Source organism: Stegostoma tigrinum, chromosome 12, assembly GCF_030684315.1.
Source record: "Stegostoma tigrinum isolate sSteTig4 chromosome 12, sSteTig4.hap1, whole genome shotgun sequence".
In the NCBI taxonomy this organism is placed as follows: Eukaryota; Metazoa; Chordata; class Chondrichthyes; order Orectolobiformes; family Stegostomatidae; genus Stegostoma; species Stegostoma tigrinum.
In genome coordinates, this window is record NC_081365.1 from 56,130,371 (window position 1) to 56,149,862 (window position 19,492).

At 39.5% G+C, this 19,492-nt stretch overlaps 1 protein-coding gene across 3 annotated transcripts in view; it reads left to right on the plus strand.

Annotated features, from left to right (window-relative positions):
* The window catches only part of il1rapl1b (interleukin 1 receptor accessory protein-like 1b), a 1,291,549-nt gene that overhangs the window by 1,214,326 nt on the left and 57,731 nt on the right, over positions 1-19,492 (plus strand). For all 3 annotated transcript variants that reach the window (XM_059650336.1, XM_048541139.1, XM_048541142.1), the window contains 2 exons: positions 11,283-11,415; positions 14,208-14,353. In XM_059650336.1, coding sequence (XP_059506319.1) covers positions 11,283-11,415; positions 14,208-14,353 — 279 coding nt within the window. The remainder of the gene's footprint in view (positions 1-11,282; positions 11,416-14,207; positions 14,354-19,492) is intronic.

Genomic DNA, 19,492 nt, shown 5'->3' on the forward strand with positions numbered 1-19,492 from the left:
ATTACAGTTATTGCCATCTCTAACTGGCATTGAGAAGCTGGTGGTGAGCTGCCTTCTTGAACCGTTGCAGTCCATGTGGTGTTGGTATATTCGCACTGCTGCAATAGAAGGAATTCCAGGCTCTTGATCGAATGACAGTGAAGGAACTATATATATTTGGAATAATATTATTCCAAATCAGAATTGTTAGTGGCATTACATTAAATGTAAAAGTAGCAAACGTAACTTCTTTATTCAAACAGGGAGGGAAACAAAATACAGGAAATCCCAGCATCTGTAGGGAGCTACAAGCCAATTAGCTCAATGTTTGTCATAAAACAAGATGTTAGACACTATTATTAAGAATATTGTAGCAGGACTGAGACAAGTTCAAGGTAATCAGGCAGAATCAGCTTGGCTTTGTCAAAGTGAAATTGGGTAAAACCAATTCATTGGATTTTTTTTTTGAACAAGTAACATGATCTACAGTACCTAGATTTCCAAAAATGCAGTTCTTAAGGTACCACATCAAAGGTTATTGCACCACATAAAAGCTCCTTGAGTAGGGGTCCGAGGGGGAACCTTGGCTAGTTAACTTGAAACAGACAGTAGGTATTAAAGGGTCATTTTCTGGTTGGGAAGATGTAAAAAATGTATACCACAAGGATTGGTGCTGGGGCCTCACATTTTTTTTACAATTCTTATAAGTGACTTGAATGGAAGCTTTGAAAGTAAGGTTGCAAAATTTGCTAATGACGTAAAGATGGTAATTTGTGAAGAGGGCATTAGAAGTCTACAAATTGCGAAAGGCAGATTAAGTGAGTAGACAAAGAAGTGGCAAATAGAATGTAACGTGGATAATGCGAAAATATCAATTTTGGCAGGAATAATAAAAAAAAGACAAATTTTCTAAATAATGGAAGGTTGCAGAGCTCTGAGATGCAGAGGGATCTGGATGTCCTAATGCATGAATCGCAAAATTCTTGTTGTAACAAGTAACTCGGAAAAGTAACAAAATATTATTGTTTATTGCAAGAGGAATTGAATAGAAAAGTCAGGAGATTATGTCTCATAATACAAAGCAGAGACAAAACCATTTCTGGAATGTTATGCACTGAATTGGTCACCTTATTTTAAGGGAGAATGTAAATGTGTTGCAGGCAGTTCAGGAAATGTTTACTAGACTAATACCTGGAATGGATAATATGTCTTATGATTAAAGGATCAACAGGCTAGGCATGTGCCCATTGGAGTTTAGAAGTGTAAGAGGCAACTGATTTCAATCATATAGTATCCTGAGAACCAAAAACAGAAATTGATGGAAAAGCTCAGCAATAGCCGGAGCATCTGTAGACAGAAATCAGAGTTTATATTTCGGGTCGACCAAAATATTAACTCTGATTTCTCTCCACAGATGCTGCCAGACCTTCTGAGCTTGTCTGGCACATTCTGTTGTTGTTTCTGATTCACAATACTTTTGGTTTTTATTTAGTATTCTGAGAAGTCTGGTCAGAGTGCACGTAGAAAGGATGTTTTGTTTGGTGGGAAAATCTAGAACCAGTGTCACTGTTTCAATGTAAGGACTCATGCATTTCAGACAAATAATGCATTTTTATTCTTAGAAGGTCAAGAATCTTAGAACGCTCTTTCTCAAAAAGAGGTGGAGGGCAAAGTCCCTAAATACTTTTAAAGCAAAGATGGATAGATACTTGGGGTTGAAATGCCATCGGATGTAGGCAGGAATGTGGAATAATCAAATCAGCCCATAATCTTATTGAATTGTGAATCAGTATCGAGAGACCATGCGGCCTACTTCTGCTCTTAATTAATATGTTCACATGAATGTGACTGAGTGGTGGCTCTAAACAGTTGTTATTACAGCTTCTGAGCTGTCTGTCAAAACCGTAGTCTTTAACACTTTCTGTGACGGCCACCTGTTTCAATCATTTAAATTTTACAGCCAGATGCGTGTTCTTCACTCTGTTCAAAAATCCTGCTGACCTGTGACATCAGGAAATTAACAGTTTGCTATAAAAAGCAGGATGCCATTGACAGTGGCAGAGTAGTGAATAGAATTACATGCCTTGCACAGTAATTACTGAGAGGATAGACTCCTGTTTCTCAGATTTAGGCATTTTGTTAAATGTTTAAATGTAGACTTCTGTTGAACTTTGCTGTAGGAAATGCTAGTGGAGGCCATGAATCACCAGTGTCAGAAGTTTACGCGCTCTGCACAGCAGTTAATTTATTATGTTGTCATTGACCAGCTGCCCAATGGATCCATTTATTTGTCAGTAGGGGACCAACATCAATTTCGGCAACTTCAGCTTCATTAAGTTTTAAGGCATGAACTTTAGAAAAGTTGTTCACAGGTTGTCTGTGCTACGGGCTGGGTAAGTATTTGCTACCCATCTCTTTTGCCATTGAAAAGGCAATAGTGAGCTATCTTCTTGAATCCAAGACTAATTAGAAGAGGACTTCTAGATATTTGGCTCAGTTGCAATGAAGGAACATTAGTCAGTTCTAAGTTAAGATGCTGAATAGCTGAGAGGAGAATGTTCCCTTGATTTGAGAAAGCAGAATGGACATCAAGCAACACTTTGACGGGCACATATTGTCCATGAATGAGGAACTTGGTTTTGAAATGTGAGGTAAATATTTCATTTTGTTCATATTCAATGTCAAATAAATGGGAATTCTCAATTTTCCCTTAATTTGTACACATTGGATTCTTTTTGTTCATTATTTTTCTACTTCAAAGCGCTCCCTCAGCATTCAGGTTTGTTGGTATTTCCTCATTAGAACCTAGGTATGCTGTGGCTAAATACATTTGAACCTACAGTAAGAATAACCCTGCAACAATTTTGCTTCATTCACCGGCCCACCTCTGTAGTGACAATGGAAGCATTATAAGCTGTGCATAGTGCTTCAGCCTTGCTGTGGATGATGTGGATTGATGGAGTTTCAGGTGCAAAGTGACCTGAGGTACTACAGGCGCCACTTAGATCATAGCAGTTAGCATTAAAATGGAATAGTCCCCTCTATGGCAGAGAGGTTAATGTGTCAACTAGAAAGAGGGATTGGAGGCCCTTCCTGAAGATTGTATAACTAGATATTTCAAATAATGCAGTTTATATTACATATTTTGGATGTGATGTTAATTAGTTAACATTGGTAGAAAAAGTCACCTCGAATTCAGCCACGGTTGTTATGTTCAGCCAGAATAAGACAATATCTTGCTGCAAGGTTAAATACAAAAGTGGATGCGTCTGATTTAAACTCTTCCTGCCCTAATGATAAATTTTATCCTGAGATCTGGGTAAGGAAGCTGCTTGTCAGGTGAAACTGATGGAAAGAGTACACAGGAGCAAAATAATCTATAAAAAGTGTTTTTTTTTTGCTATTCATGTGGGAGGAACAAGTCTGTTTCTCCTGGTTCCACAAAACTTTCCCTAACTTGGGTTTACTGACTCAGTAGTTACTTCCCTTCAGTTTTTGATGAGAAATATTAGGGGCTATGAGGATGAGGTTTGAGTAAAAGAAAAACCATTGAGTCAGCCTAATTTACCATGAGCCTGAACAAACCCCTCTCACTCGCCCACCATCTGCACCTGCTGTAAACTTCCTGCATTGAGCTAAATCCAAGCTAATGAATTCTGCCTTAGCGCAACAGACTAAAAAAGGTCTGCCGACTGAGTTAGAAAGATAACATTACTTGGATGCAACTAAAAATACAAAAATATTCCTGTTTCTCCATATTCAGCTAGTATTTTAGATTTCTACTTGACCTTAAGAGTTGAGTGTCCTTTTATTCTCTCCAAAATCCAGCACAGACAATAAATACACTTTTTCTCTTTCAGAAGAAGGGGAAGGTGATGGCCTAGTGGTATTATTGCTGGACTGAGAATCCAGAGACCCAGGTAATGTTCTGGGGACCTCAGTTCAAATCCCACCACAGTAGATGCTGACATTTAAATTCAACAAATATCTGGAATTAAGAGCCTAATGATGACCATGAAATCATTGTCGATTGTTGGAAAAACTCATCTGGTTCACTAATGTTCTTTAGGGAAGGAAACTGCCATCCTTACCTGGTTTGGCCTAGATGTGATTCCAGGCCCACAGCAACATGGTTGACTGCTAACTGCCCTCTGGGCAATTAGGGATGGGCAATAAAAGCTGCCTGGCCAGTGACACCCTCATACTATGAGCGAATTTTAAAAAAGAATGAATCTATGGTGTAATAAATATGTAGATTAGCATCTGAAATAAGCTGTGTAACTGTGACGTCTGTGACATGTTTGTTTTCTACCAGGAAGTTAGAACCTTGAAGGCTTCATATTTAACATATTTGTGGGATTGTCGGAAAATTAATTTATTTCAGGTTCTGTTGGAAATACCTGTGATGTAAGGGATAGGAAAATGACCGCTTTGGATGTTAATACTTTGTAAAGAAAGGCAAGGCATTTCTCAGAAGTCATAGGGTTTCGCCCAATTGCTTGGACTCTCTGCTGGGAAGACACATGACTGGGAATTAGCTTGTTTTGCTTGGAGATTATTTCGTTCTCAGTTCGGGACCCTTGTTGTGGGTCAGATATGAAACTAGATATGTTCTTTTGAACGGTATCAGAAAGAATACTCATTTATTGTATTTCTCAGCAAATTGCACCTGTCAACACTCCCAGAGACAATGTCTAGAGGGTCTGCGTGTGTGTGCCGGTACACCAGAACAATAGCCTTCGAAACATTCCATAACTAATCCATTTTTTAAATTTCTTCTCAGAAATAACCATTATAAAAGTTGTGGAAAATGCAGTTCCTCAGGAACAGATTTGTTTCAGGTCTCTCTTTGAAGCAGTAGCAGCACAAGGTCTGTACCTTCTTAAATACAGTAGGCCCCATTGCCAAAGAGATTCATTCTAGGCAAGAAGTTGATGAAACCTCAACAAATTTTCAGTCAGTCCTAGCAGACTTCAATTATCCTTTTTGTTCCAATAGAATTGAATATGCCTGATCCAAACAGGAGTCTCAGTGGTAAGCCCTGTTGGCTCATTCTAGTGAGGATTTATATAGTGCAAGCAATTCAGGTGACAAAGCAGCATTGAGTGATGAGCTTGTTTAAATTCTTGATGGTGTACTCCTTGATATGGTGCAGTCAGCACAAGGCGAAACAATATTCTGAAGAAACATCACATCTGACTTGAAACACTAACTCTGTTTCCCTCTGCACAGACACTGCCAGATTAGTTGAGTTTCTCAGCATTCTGTGTTTGTTTCAGATGTCAAGCATCTACAGCATTTTGCTTTCAACCAATATGTGAGGCAGTCCAAATATAAAGAACCCTTCAGACCCTTCCATTTCGGAAGAAGGGTCTAGGCCCGAAAGATTAGCCTTCCTGCTCCTCTGATGCTGCTTGGTCTGCTGTGTTCATCCAGCTCTACACCTTGTTATCTCAGGTTCTCTAGCATCTGCAGTTGGTACTATCTCTAAAACATCTGGAAATTCCCCACTTTCTTGGTCAAATGGATTTTGTTGGCCTACAGCAGAAGATGATGACTGGTTGAAGATTCTCGAACTGGCGGCAAAGTTGAAGAATTAGGGCCAGACCAGTCATAAAAGATGTTCAAAAGTACTTCCACACACAAAGAGGAGTGGTGGCTTCTCAAATAGCAGTTGCTGCTAATTCAGTTGTTGAATTTAAATCTGAGATAGTGATTTTCTTTATTATTACTTAGCAAGGATATCAAAAGATATTGGCCCAAGGGAGACATATGGAGTTAAGCCACAAATCAACAATTAATGCCATGAATGGTAGAGCAGGTTCGAAGAGCTGAATAGCCTACTCCTGTGAACTAATCTAAGCCCCTCCCTGTACACTATCCCATCATCATTCATTTGCTTTGAATCAGAATTATTGGCTAGTAACTTGTAAATCAAAATTATTGGTGCCAATTTTTCCTTAATTTAAAACAAACTTTTAATTTTCTCTCTGATAATTTGGAATGACATCACCCTGTATGCTTCAGACCATAAGAAGTCATATCCAGGTCTGGAAGCCACATATTTTCATTTTTTTTAGATTTAGATTTTGTTGTCATGTGTACTCAAGTGCAGAAGTACAGTCAAAAGTGCCTAATGTCACCACACATGACGCCATGTTATGTACAAAGGTACTTAGGTATAAGAATGCTTTGGTACAATGCAGTAAAAGAATCAAAGTTGAAAAGTTAAGCGTTACAGACCTTCACAGAATAAATAGAAAATAAAGAAATAAGGTAATAGTTAATAAAAACTAGAAAAATAAAGGAACACAGTTAGAAGTCCAGCAGTCTTTGATGGGTGCTTGCTGGGGCCCCAATCTCTTCCATTTAGCTCGCTGTCAAATAGTAAGAAGTATTCATGCCGTACAAATGCCAGACAATGACCACCTCCGATAAGTGAAAATCTAACCACAGACCTTGACATTTAATGGAGTTAGCATTAATGAATCCCCCACTATTAACACCCTGGGAACTATCATTGAATTGCAATTATTGTTTGATTGTGCTTCTCAGAAGCACCTTGGAATATTTTCCTTTCTTATGATGTTATATAAATGCAAATTATTGTTGCTGTTGTTGTCTAATTTCATAATGCTTACTGAACATTGTGACTTTTCAGAAGGGAGTAGATAATCATTAAAATGATGGAGTTTTATGGTTGAAATGTCTACTGTTTCTCCAGTTGTTGACAACTTTCCATAAGAGATTGCTGTAGAGTTGCCATAGGAGATTGGGAGAAGCAGCATAACATTTCTTTTACGATTTCTTTGCAGACTCTATTTTAAAGAAAACAATTGCTCTTAGTATATTGACATGCACACCTAGTAAATGACTGCACCGTAAGTGTTGTGGGAGATCATGAATTGCGGACTGAGCTCAGTCAGATTGTTGAATAAACTGCCTGAAACACCAGAATGGACTGCTGTACTTGTTTATTTTGTTTATACAGCGTGTTGGATTTTGTGTAAAGTTAACAAGTTCTGTACACAAAATCAACTGAACGAAATTGGCTATGAATATTTTCTTGCTGGAAGAGAGTACTTGTGGAAGTTATCCTACCCCAAACAAATTATGTCTGCTGTTTTGCACTCCAATTATTTGTCAATGGGAGCATGCATGAGGAATATGTGACGCATATTTGTGACGTATGCTTCCATTTCATCAATGAGAAGGTGAAAGCTGATATTGAATGTTTATGCCAGTCACTTTGATTTAGCTTTTATTTGGGAGCTCTATTTACAGTGCTGCGGTTTTGGTGTTGTTGATTGTCTTGCAACATTTGCATGAGGATTAATTTTATATTTGCTGCAATTTTATGTACCTGCTGTAAAAGCTGTGATTATCTTTTTGCTTAAAGTGATGACTTTATGCAAAGAAAGGATACAAAGAATGCAGTACCTACTTGTTCACCCTTTCAGCACCACGGGGACATTTCTGCATGGCATCTCTTTCATTGACCTGCAGAAATGATTTTTGGTATACTACAATGAGTAGGCATTTTATATAAAGTAAAATCACAAAGGCACATTGAGCCGTTAAATCAGCTTGGTCATAATATGTCATTAAAAAAAAAATGCGAGCTTTGGGCGAACTGAGTTTCTGTGTCAAGTTAACGCTCAGTTTAGCACATTTAGTTGGAGTAATTAATGGACTTCACAGATTCAGCTGAAGCTTGTTAAAACAGGATCAATTGTGAATTGCTTGAATGCAATAAGTGTAAGGTTCAAGCTTCTAATGCAGCATTTCCTGCTTACACTGATGCCTGTAGAACTTTCTGGTAGTACATGTGCAATGACTCATTTACTGAAAGATAAAGAAATATTTCCAAATCCAATTTCAAATTTCATTATTGATAAGAAAAAATATTGCTGATGGGAAATCAAATAATCCTCTGCTGGTTCAGCGCTGGTTGAACAGTTCTCTGTCATTGCAGAATTGATAGAGACAGATTCCTTGTTGCCTTCTTAGTTCTTCTTAGCTTTTGTCTTGTTATGACTACAGATCAAAATCTTGAAGGACATTTTAACTTGCAATTCCAAAAGTGTTTTTTTTAAGAGAGTGCTGTTGGAGCCAAAAATGGCTCCAGATTGTAAATGTCTGTCTGAAGAGGGAAAAGGAGACAGAGACTCATGGAATGCCTCACAGGTTTTGAAGGAAACTTCAGACAACCGCTCTTCAAAGTCAGGAAGAGGGGCAAGAGACAAGTCAAAACCAACTGGGCTGTGATCTCTTGTGACTACAAAGGTAACGAGGGACTAATCATCCCAGTTCAACAACAAGTCAAAGCCCCTGTGGATTATTTCCCAAACTGCAAACAAAATTTGTGTTTTTTATAGCGCTTTGAAGAACACTCATGAACGGAGGTTTAAAAGCCAATTTCAACTCAATTAGAGTGTGCTAGTGGAACCAAACATTCTCGTGTCCACCATCCTGGAATTGAGAGAGAACATGCAGTGAAGATTACATTTGAAGGACTATCCCCTAGTAACCCCTGTGTTCTCGGTGGATATATCGAGAGTGCTGGAGGCTAGCTAACTAGCAGCCAAATTGAAGCAAACAGGTAACAAAAAACTCTCTTTCACCCTGAATTCTGGAATTCAAATGAGGTTGAAAGGAATCAGAACTGCAGAATCTCAACCAAACTGCAAAACTAAGGATTGTGTAACCTTGTTCACTTTTGACATCAAAGCTATCCGTAGCCTCCACTGCAATCGGCCACAGTGTTCAAGTACCTCTTTTTCATGAATAATTCTAAAACTCAGTCCATTTTTTTGTATAAAGTGTGTTTGAGTGCGCGCGAGCGCGCACGTTTTTTTCAGGGGGTGCTGTTGAATACGTACTGTTTTTCTCAAGTAAATTCTCTCTAGTTCTCACATTCAGTAATTACCTGGGAGAAAGGTGTCCACAAAGGAAGGGATCTGTTTTAAAATGAATTTTGCTGACCTGAGACAAAACAAACAGGTGAATGAATAAAGGCCAGAGGCAGTTCATCCCTCCTTGCCAAAGAGTTTAACGATTTGGGGTATCTTGTCTGGAACAAAAACAAATTGGGGGTTGGAACCTGTTTACCATGAGCTCATCACATAGACTTAATTTTTAAAAAAACGTAGAAACTAGGAATTAGAATTAGATGTTTAAGTAGTATGCTCACACATTTTGCTCAAATCATGCACTGACCATATTGGAAGCACCTGGGTTACATCACAAAATAACTTAACCAAATCAATTAAAATATAGAAACATGGATCTTATGCTTGAAGGCAGCCCTTTCCAATATTGACCTGGGCTAGCACTTGACTCACTACATGTTTAGCCAATACAGCATCTTGTGGTGCTAAGGACCAAATAGCAATGTTTATTTAAAAGCCTTCTCCCCTACTTACTGTTATTTATTGATTTGTTTTTGAGGTTGATCGTTCACATCTAGTGTTTAGAAGATTCTATTGGTGTTGAATTTTTGTGGGGTGGAGGATGAAAAAGAGTTAGCTCGTTAGAAAGACATGCACTTGAACAGCTGGAATGAGAATGAAGAGGAGACCACTGTGGAAGGGGCCATGTCCACAGTGGGTCTTTAAAGAGCATTTCTCCAACTTAACGTTCTCCAAGGAGTTTTGCCTTATGCACCTCTGTTTTACAGAGCAAGCTGAACTCCTTGAATAGTCAAGAAATCAAGAAATGTTGCTAAGATTTTAAAAAGGTGTTTGTAATTAGTTTTTTTCCATATCATACAAACATATGTTGAAAGTATTTGGGAGTGATGGAAATAAAAACTATCAAGCATTGTATCATTGATTTTTGCTTTGAGTCTCTGTTATCTAATATGCACATATTTTCCATCATCATGAAATGGACCACTCTCGAGATTCCACACACCGTGGCCCCATCAAATCCTCACAGTGACATATTAATTGGATAGAAAGGGAAAAAAGATTTTGTACTTTGGGTCTGGAGTCACATGTAGACCATAGCCACATGGTTGTCTCTTAACTGCCCCCTGTGCAATTAAGGATGGCAATTAAAAACTGGCCTGGCCAACAGTGCCCACATCCTGTAAATTAAAAGAAATCCTAGTGCCGTTTACAGTCTCAGGATATTCCAAAGTATTTTATAGCTAATGATACAATTTTGAAGGGTACTCACTGTCACAAAAAGAAAAATTCCTGTAAAACTGTAATTTTGAAATTTGAGACTAGGAACAGTTTTCAAATTCTAGGCCTGAATCTGCTGCAGTTTTGTGACTTCTGTGCCATGGAATCCATATTAGTTGCACTGGATGTACTACAGAAATGAATCCACACATTGTTTTGAAAGTCATATGCTGCACTTCTGATTTTGGGTGGTTTAAAGAAACCTGATTGGTTGATTGATTTTATTGTCACGTGTACCAAAATACAGTGAAAAGCTTTGTTTACGAGCATTACAGGCAGTTCACAGCAAGCAAATGGTGTACAGATCAAAAAAAGTTAAAGGCATATAGCTACATTGCAGGTAACATTATTTGAGACTAGTGTGCATTCAGCTTAGGTAAGGCAGATACCAGCACATGGGGAACAGCCTCCAAGTATTGTACCTGCACATTCTTCATTTCAAGGTTCTCCAAAGCAAGGAGGATACATACCATGTAGTTCAGCCTGTGTGCAGAGTCCTTTGACACAGGGAAGCTGTTGTGCTGCACCGAATCCTGCAAGTTAACCCACTGGACCAAATGAATGTACGCATAGCTAGAGGCAATAGTTTGTACGTCCATTCTGGTCCCGGTGAATAAGCAACCTAGGAAAAAAACCAACACACTTCAAAAAGGAGCTTTCTGAAACTCCAAAATCATCAGAGATTCCTCATCTACCTCAAAATTCTAGTGCCACAGCACCAGCTGCTACATGTTTGGTAAATGTAGGATTAAACACAAATAACGTTGAACATTTAGGAACCAATGAGGTTTAAATGTGATTGCTGAATGTGCCTTAATAAAACCAAATTTAACAATCTATAATTATGAAGGCACTGCTGCACCAGTATATTCCTGTAGCTGGTGAAAATCATCAAGCATGTCAAAAGGAAAAAGATAGCAGTGATTTTAAATGCATTTTGGTCGCAAAAAAAAGCATGCAATGCTTTGCCACATTAAAGACAGGACATAAACAGATATTGCTTCTGGTGTAGCAAATACACTGGGTTCTAACCAATGTAAATAATCATGTAAAATTTATTAAATGCTCAATATATACTTAAAACCTTTCTGTCTTTCTGTTTCTGTTCAACAGGCATCTTTGCCAATCTGACTTGCAGAGCCTTTTTTGGTTATGGTGGAGAGGTCAGCCCTATAATTTATTGGATGAAGGGAGAGAAGTTTATTGAAGACCTTGATGATAACCATGCCAGAGAAAGTGACATAAGGTAATTTGAACTTTCGTCATGTCCCCTGTAGCTAAATGTTAACACATTGGGTGATATTGAGTCCTCAAAGCCAATCAAATACTAAATTATGGCATTAGTATGGGGTTATTGATAAAGTTGGTATTTGTTACCTATCCAAAGTTAGCCTGTTTAAGTCAGTCACTATGAGACTCAGGTCTTGTATGGATCAGACAGGAAAGGGCAACAGGATTCCTTCCCTCAAGGGTACTTGTGAACTAGTTGGGCTTCTTGTGATAATCCAACCATTATTGTTATTTTTGATACCTCTAGATATTTTTATCATTTGGAAAATATTTTGCTGCAGAATTAAAATTTTCAATCTGTTATTGTGAGATTTGAGCTCCCAACTCTTGTGCTTTTAGTCCAGACCGATGAATCACTGGCCCAACAATATAGCCACTGTGGCACCACATCCAAGTACTATTGCAAGGTTTGAATGCATGAAACAGTCACTACCTCATAAAAGAGACCAATGAGATCCATAAAATGAAGAATAAGCTATCATTTTATGACCTGGAGTTATACCTTCAGTGCTCTGTAGATGAAAATGTGAACACGTTATAAGCATCGTTCTTTTCATATCATGAATGTAACCACAAGTTATGGCTGATTAAATTTTGGCAAGAAAAGTTGCACAGATATGTCCCAATCTTTTTTCTTTTATTATTATGCATGAAAATGGACTTCAGTTTTGAAAGTAAATGCTATAAATTCAATGAGAATTATCATTGTTTTTCATTTCTCTAATCTGATCTTTTGTAGACACAGTGCAAGATGAGTAACTAATTATTTGAGACTCTTTGTTCCCTGAAAAAGAAACTTTTCATTCAAGTTTTCATCTATCTGAAGAGTTCTTCCTTGAAGAGCTGTTTATTATTTCAGCACATGAATAGCCTTAAATCTGAGAGGAAATTGAACCTCTGTTTGAGATTCAAGTCGGTAGGGCAAGCAGTAAAGGGAACTAGCATCACCTGCATGAACCAAGGGCAGTTTGTAGTCCTGGTCCTCAGCTTTGTGCTTCCAATCACTTTTCCACCTAAACTGGTTGAGAATTGTCACCTCGCTGCCAGGTGGGAGCAAGGTTTGGGCAACAGTAGCTGACACAAAAGGAGGGCTGCCACTTAAGTCATAGGGAAGATACTTTGGGACAGTTTCATGGGAATGGATCAAGGGTGACAAAAGGGAGGCTCCACAATCAAAGTGAAAACTTTGACCTTAAATGGCCTTTTCTTGTTCTAGTCTTCTCACTATTTTTATTTAGCAGGAAAGTCATGCCAGTTGTCCCACTTAGGCTGGGTTAAAATTGCAAATGATGGTATAAGGCTAGAATTTATGAATTTACCATTGGGTGTATGCCTCTTCTACCTTCTCAGAAAAGCATCTTCAGTTCAGGATTAGTGGGAAGCGGACTGGTTAGGTGATCCAATAAATGCACATCATGTGATTGATGTCATTCCATTTTTTTTTAAAACGCAGAAGGATTGTCCACTATTCACGACAATCGACATGCCTTTTAAATGAATCTGTTACAGGTCTTTCCTTTGCTCAGTAAATCAGGCATTGTACAAATTTGATATCATGTACTGCAATTTGAAACTGCATCATTGCAATTGTGACATAAGAGGTTGACCATGAACACAAGACCATTGGACTCGACAATGACATCTCAAAGGAAAGGCAGGAATTGCTGGAGAAACTCAACGGGTCTGGCAGCATCTGTGGAGAAGATGCGGAGTTAACTTTTCAAGTTCTGAAGAAGGTTCACTGGACTCAAAACATCAATTCCGCTTTTGCTGCACAGATGTTGCCAGACCTGCTGAGTTTATCCAGTAATTTCTGTCTTGTTTCATATTTCCAGTACCCACAGGGGCGTAGGGGCGATTCGCTAGGTTGTTTCCAGAATTGAGAGGTTTAGATTATTGCAAGTGATTGAGTAGACTGGGACTAGACTCATTAGAATTTAGAAGAATGAGGGTGGTCTTGTAGTAACATATATAATTTTGAATGGAATAGATAAGGTAGTAGCAGAAAGGTTGTTTCCACTGGTGGGTGAAACTAGAACAAGAGGGTATTACCTTAAAATAAGGGGGAGCAGATTTAAGACGGAGTTGAGGATGAACTTCATCACCCAACGAGTTGTGAATCTGTGGAATTCCCTGCCCCGGGAAGCGGTTGAGGCTATCATGTTGAATGTTTTAAGGCAAAGATAGATAGATTTTTGAACAACAAAGTAATTAAGAGTTATGGTGGGTAAGTCAAGCTGAGTCCATGAAAAGATCAGCCATGAACTTACTGAATGGCAATGCAGTCTTAACAGGCCAGATGACCTACTCCTGCTCCTATTTCTTATCTTCTTTGTTTTATTTTTGACAAAAAATGCTGTGGGATCATTCATTGGCTGAATCAATATGATGCAAATTGATGCGGTCAGTTCTTAAGAACCGTCACATTTGAGAATGTTTGGTTAAAACAACAAATCAATTTCTTGAAGATCTGCAAGTGCACAATTACATGAGAAATATTGTTCCTGCAAGCAGTAAATTTTCACACATAAACTCAGCAGTATTAATGACACCCACAGTAGTTAATCTTTTATGCATGAGTTTATGCCAGAAACTGTTTCAATGCTTAGATGTACAACTTCCATGTGCATAACATGCAGCAAAGTGAACCGCATATGCCATATAAATTTATTTGAAATGTTGCAGAAATTGTATGAGGATTTGGCCTCGGCTATTGGGTTAATTGGTTATTTTCTTTACCTTACCCAGAATTCTCAGGGAACACCTCGGGGAGAAAGAAGTTTCCATTTCTCTGCTAATTGACTCTGTGCAGGATGCAGACTTGGGAAACTATTCTTGCTATGTTGAAAATGGGAATGGACGTAGACAAGCAAGCATTCTTCTTCAGAAGCGAGGTAAACACTTCTTTCAGCCCTGTTACTTTTATTTTTGATTCAGGGGTCTTTTTAGAACAAGTGTCAAGCAAGAAAACAAGGAAAATAAATTTCAGTGCTGTTACAGCTTCATGTAAATCTAATAAACCAAGTTACTGAATTCAGGTCACGTCTGTCCTGCTAGTGGTGATTTATAGGCCGAAGTTACATAAATAGGAAGGCTAGTAAAGCAGTCTTCACAAATTGAAGGATGAAAGAACTAAGAAGACTAAGGATTGAAATTACTAAAACATAGGGCAGAGAGGGGTTTTTTTCCAACAAAACCATTTGACCTTTTGCTCTGCCTCTTAGTCTCATAACTGTTTCAATTTCCAGGTCTATGGGTATAGGCATTCAGTACTGGTACCTTAACTTCACTTTCTCTAATCCCCCTGTTCTATAATGATTTTGTTTTTAATTAAGCATCTGAGTTTAGTATGAACTGTAAGAAACTCAGTCTGCTTATGCTTTGATAAAGAAAAGTGGCTGTGGAAACTATGTGTATTGTGGTTGTAATCATCCTAAATTGTCAAGCTTCTGAATAGGTCCCAGCAGATTGGAAAGCTGAAAATGTAACTCTCTTACTCAAGAAAGGAGGGAGAGAGCAGGAAACTAGGGGTCAGTTGGCCTAACATCTTTTATTGGGAAAATGCTCCAATCCATTATTAATTGGGTATTAGCAGAACATTTAGGAAATCATGATACAATAATGCAGTGCTGACATTGTTTTATGAAAGAGACATCATGCTTGACAAATTTATTTGAGTTCTCTGGTCATGAACCAAGGAGGGTAGGTAAAGGAGAAGTGGTAGAGTGGAATACATTGCTTACAAAATGGCGCCAGGACGCTCAAAGATCACAATAGCATTAAACAAAGTCAATGTGGTTTTATGAATGGCAAATGGTGTTTGACATGTTTAAAAAATTTGCTTGAGGATGTAATGAACAAGGTGGTTAGAATGAAATCAGGGAGTGATGGCCTCTCCAGAATTTGGCACTGAATGCCACTTTTCTGGTATCCTGGCTGACACCACTGTAAAGAAGGGTATATCAGGTTCCAAGCGATATCTCGCCTGAGGCACACGCACATGTTTCTGCAGCTGTCAGCGGGGCATCGGCATGGTGTGTTATCTCCTGGTAGTAGAGTCCAGGATGGCTCTGAGAGGGTGCAGAATATTCTGAAAGGGGAGAGTGACCAGCAGAAGGTTGTTGTACACATTGGTACCAACAGCATAAGTGAAGAAAGGGATAAGGTTCTGCAGAGAAAATATGGGAAATTCGACAGGAGTTTAAAAAATAGGGTATCGAGGGTACTAATATCTCAATTACTCCAAGTGTCACGTGCTAGTGAGAGTAGAAATAAGAGGATAGGGCAAATTAACGTGTGGCTAAGAAGCTAGTGTAAGGAGCAATTTAGATCATTGAGCTAGAAATGATCTATCTAAGAATGACAGGTTGCTGAATTGGAAGAAACAAATATCCTAGTGGAAAGATTTGCTTCTCAGGAGGCTTTAACCTAGTAAAGGTGGGATGGGACCTAAAGAGACAGTGAGAAAAGAGATAAATCTGGGGCTGGTACGTTAGATAAGGGAAGCAAGTTAAAAAGTCAAGGCAGAGAATGAGATAAGACTGATAAATTAAACTACATTCATTTCAATGCAACAGGCCTGACAGGTAAAGCAGAGGAACTTAGGACATCGGATTGGGATAACAGAGCTATTACAGAAATGTGGCGCAGTGATGTAAAGTTCTGGAAGCTTAATAGAACAGGGTATGGATGCTATAGGAAGTATCGAGAGGGTGAGTGGAGCAAAAGAAGAGGGGAGTGGTGTATTTGCTGAGGGGTAATATTACGGTTATTGCTTAGGAAGGATATTCCTGTGAGAACATCCAGTGAAGTTATGTGGGTGGAAATGAGAAATTAAAAAAAAGGGATAATCACCTTATTGGGATTGTACAGTAGACCCTCCAATAGTCAGTGGGAAATTGAGAAGCAAATAGAGTATATACTATGGAAGCACACCCTTCAATCCGAATCTTGTGTGCTGACCAGACATCCCAATCTGACCTTGTCCCATTTGCCAACATTTAGCCTATATCCCTCTAAATCTTACCTATTCATATACCCATCAAGATGCCTTTTAAATGTTGTAGTTGGTCCCGTATCCATCATTTCCCCTGGCAGCTTTATCCGTACATGCACCACCTTCTGCATGAAATGTTACCCCTCAGGTCATTTTCCAACCTTTCCCCTCTCACCTTAAACTTGTGTCCTCTGGTTTTCGACTCTCACCTTAAGCCTATTTCCTTTGGTTTTGGAGTCCCCTATCCTGGGGAGCCCTAACCGTGTTCTCCATGATTTTATAAACCTCTGCAGGGTCAACCCTCAGCTTCCAACACTGTAAGGAGATCTCAGATATGTGTAAGATCAACACATCAAGGATTTTAACTTTCCAAACATAGACTGGGACTGCCATAGTGTTAAGGGTTTGGATGGAGGGAAATTTGTTAGGTGTGTGCAAGAAAGCTTTCTTATTTGGTGTGTGGATATACCTCCTCAAGAAGGAGCAAGACTTGACCTTCACTTGGGAAGAAGGCAGGGCAAGTGATCATAATTCTATTGTTTTAAAGTAATGATAGAAAAGGATAGACTGAATCTAAAAGGTAACATTCTAAATTGGAGTAAGGCCAAGTTGATGGTATTAGGCAAGTACTTTCAATAGTAGGATAACAAAGTGCGGACCTGGATGAACACAGCAGGCCAAGCAGCATCTCAGGAGCACAAAAGCTGATGTTTCGGGCCAAGACCCTTCATCAGCAAGGGGGCTGGGGAGGGGGAACTGGAGTAAGTAGGGAGAGTGGGGGAGGCGGACTAAAGATGGAGAGAAAAGAAGATAGGTGGAGAGGAGAGTATAGGTGGGGACAGGTCAGTCCAGGGAACGGGGACAGGTCAAGGAGGTGGGATGAGGTGGTAGATAGGAAATGGAGGTGCGGCTTGAGGTGGGAGGAAGGGATGGATGAGAGGAAGAACAGGTTAGGGGAGCCTCCTCACCTATACTCTCCCCTCTACCTATCTTCTTTTCTCTCCATCTTCGGTCCGCCTCCCCCTCTCTCCCTATTTATTCCAGTTCCCTCTCCCCATCCCCCTCTCTGATGAAGGGTCTAGGCCCGAAATGTCAGCTTTTGTGCTCCTGAGATGCTGCTTGGCCTGCTGTGTTCATGCAGCTCCATACTTTGTTATCTTGGATTCTCCAGCATCTGCAGTTCCCATTATCACTGATACTTTTAATAGTAGTTTGATGGAGGCAATTTACAAGGAAAGAGATGGTTGGAAAGTAGGAGACCTTCAAAAATGAGACAGTAAGAGTTCAGAGACAATATGTTCCTGTTAGTGTGAAGGGCAAAGCTCATAGGTTTTGGGAATGCTGGATGAACTGAACAGTGGAGGTTCTGGTCAAGAAAAGGAAGGAGGCATATGTCGGTTCTCGACAGCTGGGATCAAGCGAATTCCTAAAGGGGTATAAGGGCAGTAGGAGTATACTTAAGAGGGAGATAAGGAAGGCAAAAAAGAGACATGAGGTAGCTTTGGCAAATAGGGTTAAGGAGAATCCAAAGAGATTCTACAAATTCATTAAGAGCATAAGAGTAACTAGGGAGAAAATAGGGCCTTCAAACATCAATGAGCCTGCCTGTGCGAAACCACTGTGGATGGGTCAGAGACTAAATAAATATTTTGTGTCAGTATTTACTGTGGAAAAGGACATGGAAGCTAGGGGAATTGGGGAAATAAATAATGATGCCTTGAAGAGTATCCATGTTACATAAGAAGAAGTGCTGGCAGTCTTAAAACACGTGAAGGTCGATAACTGCCCAGGACATGGTCAGATGGGTCCTAGATTTTTGTGGGAAGCTCAGAAAGACTTGCTGGGCCCCTTGCTGAGATATTTGTATCATCATAAGCTATGGGTGGTGTGCCAGAAGGCTGGAGGTTGGCTAACATGGTGCCGTTACTTAAGAAAGGATGAGAGAAAAGGCTGCAAACTATAGACCGTAAGCCTGATGTCATTGGTGGGTAAGTCGTCAGAGTGGATTCAGAGGGATAGTATTTACATACATTAGGAAAGGCTGGGGCTGAATAGAGATAGTCACCATGACTTTATGCTTGGAAAACGTATCACACTAGATAACAAGGTGTAGAACTGGATTGACACAGCAGGCCAAGCAGCATCTTAGGAGCACAAAAGCTGACATTTGGGTCCTCGACCCTTCATCGGAAAAATGACACTTTTTCTGATGAAGGGTCCAGGCCCGAAACGTCAGCTTTTCTGCTCCTAAGATGCTGCTTGGCCTGCTGTATTCATCCAGCTCTACACTTTGTTATCTCGGATTCGCCAGCATCTGCAGTTCCCATTATTTCTGATACAAACTATCGTACTGACTGGTTTGAGTTTTTTGAACAGGTGACAAATAAAATTGATGAAAGCAGAGTGGTAGACATTGTCTCTATGGGCTTCAGCAAGGCGTTTGCCAAGATTCTGCATGGTTTACTGGTTAGCAAGGTTAGATCATGTGGAATCCAGGAGGAGCTAGCTAATTGCATCCAAAATTAGCTTAAATTAAGAACCAGAGGGTGTCTCGGACCAGAGGTTTGTAACTAGCAATATGCCACAAGGACTGGTGCTGCATCCGTTGCTTTTCTTCATTTGTGCAAATTGTTTGGATATGAATATAGGAGGTATGGTTAGTAAGCTTGTAGATCGTGCAAAAATTGGTAGAGTAGTGAATAGTGGGCCAGTAGGCCAAGGAACAGCAGATGGGGTTTAATATGGATAATTGTGAGATGTTGCATTTTGGTAAGGCAAACCAGGGCAGAATTTATACAGTTAACATAAGGGCCCTGGGGAGTGTTGCCAAACAAAGAGACCAAGGGGTGCAGGTGCATAGCTCCATGAAAGTGAAGTTCCCCATAGACAAAGTAGTAAACAAAGTGTTTGATATGCTTGCCCTAATTGGTCACTGCATTGAGCACAGGAGTTGGGAGGTCATGTTTCGCCTGTTCATGACAAAGTTTTGGCCATTTTCAGAACGTTGTGTTTGATTCTGGTCTCCCTGCTATAGGAA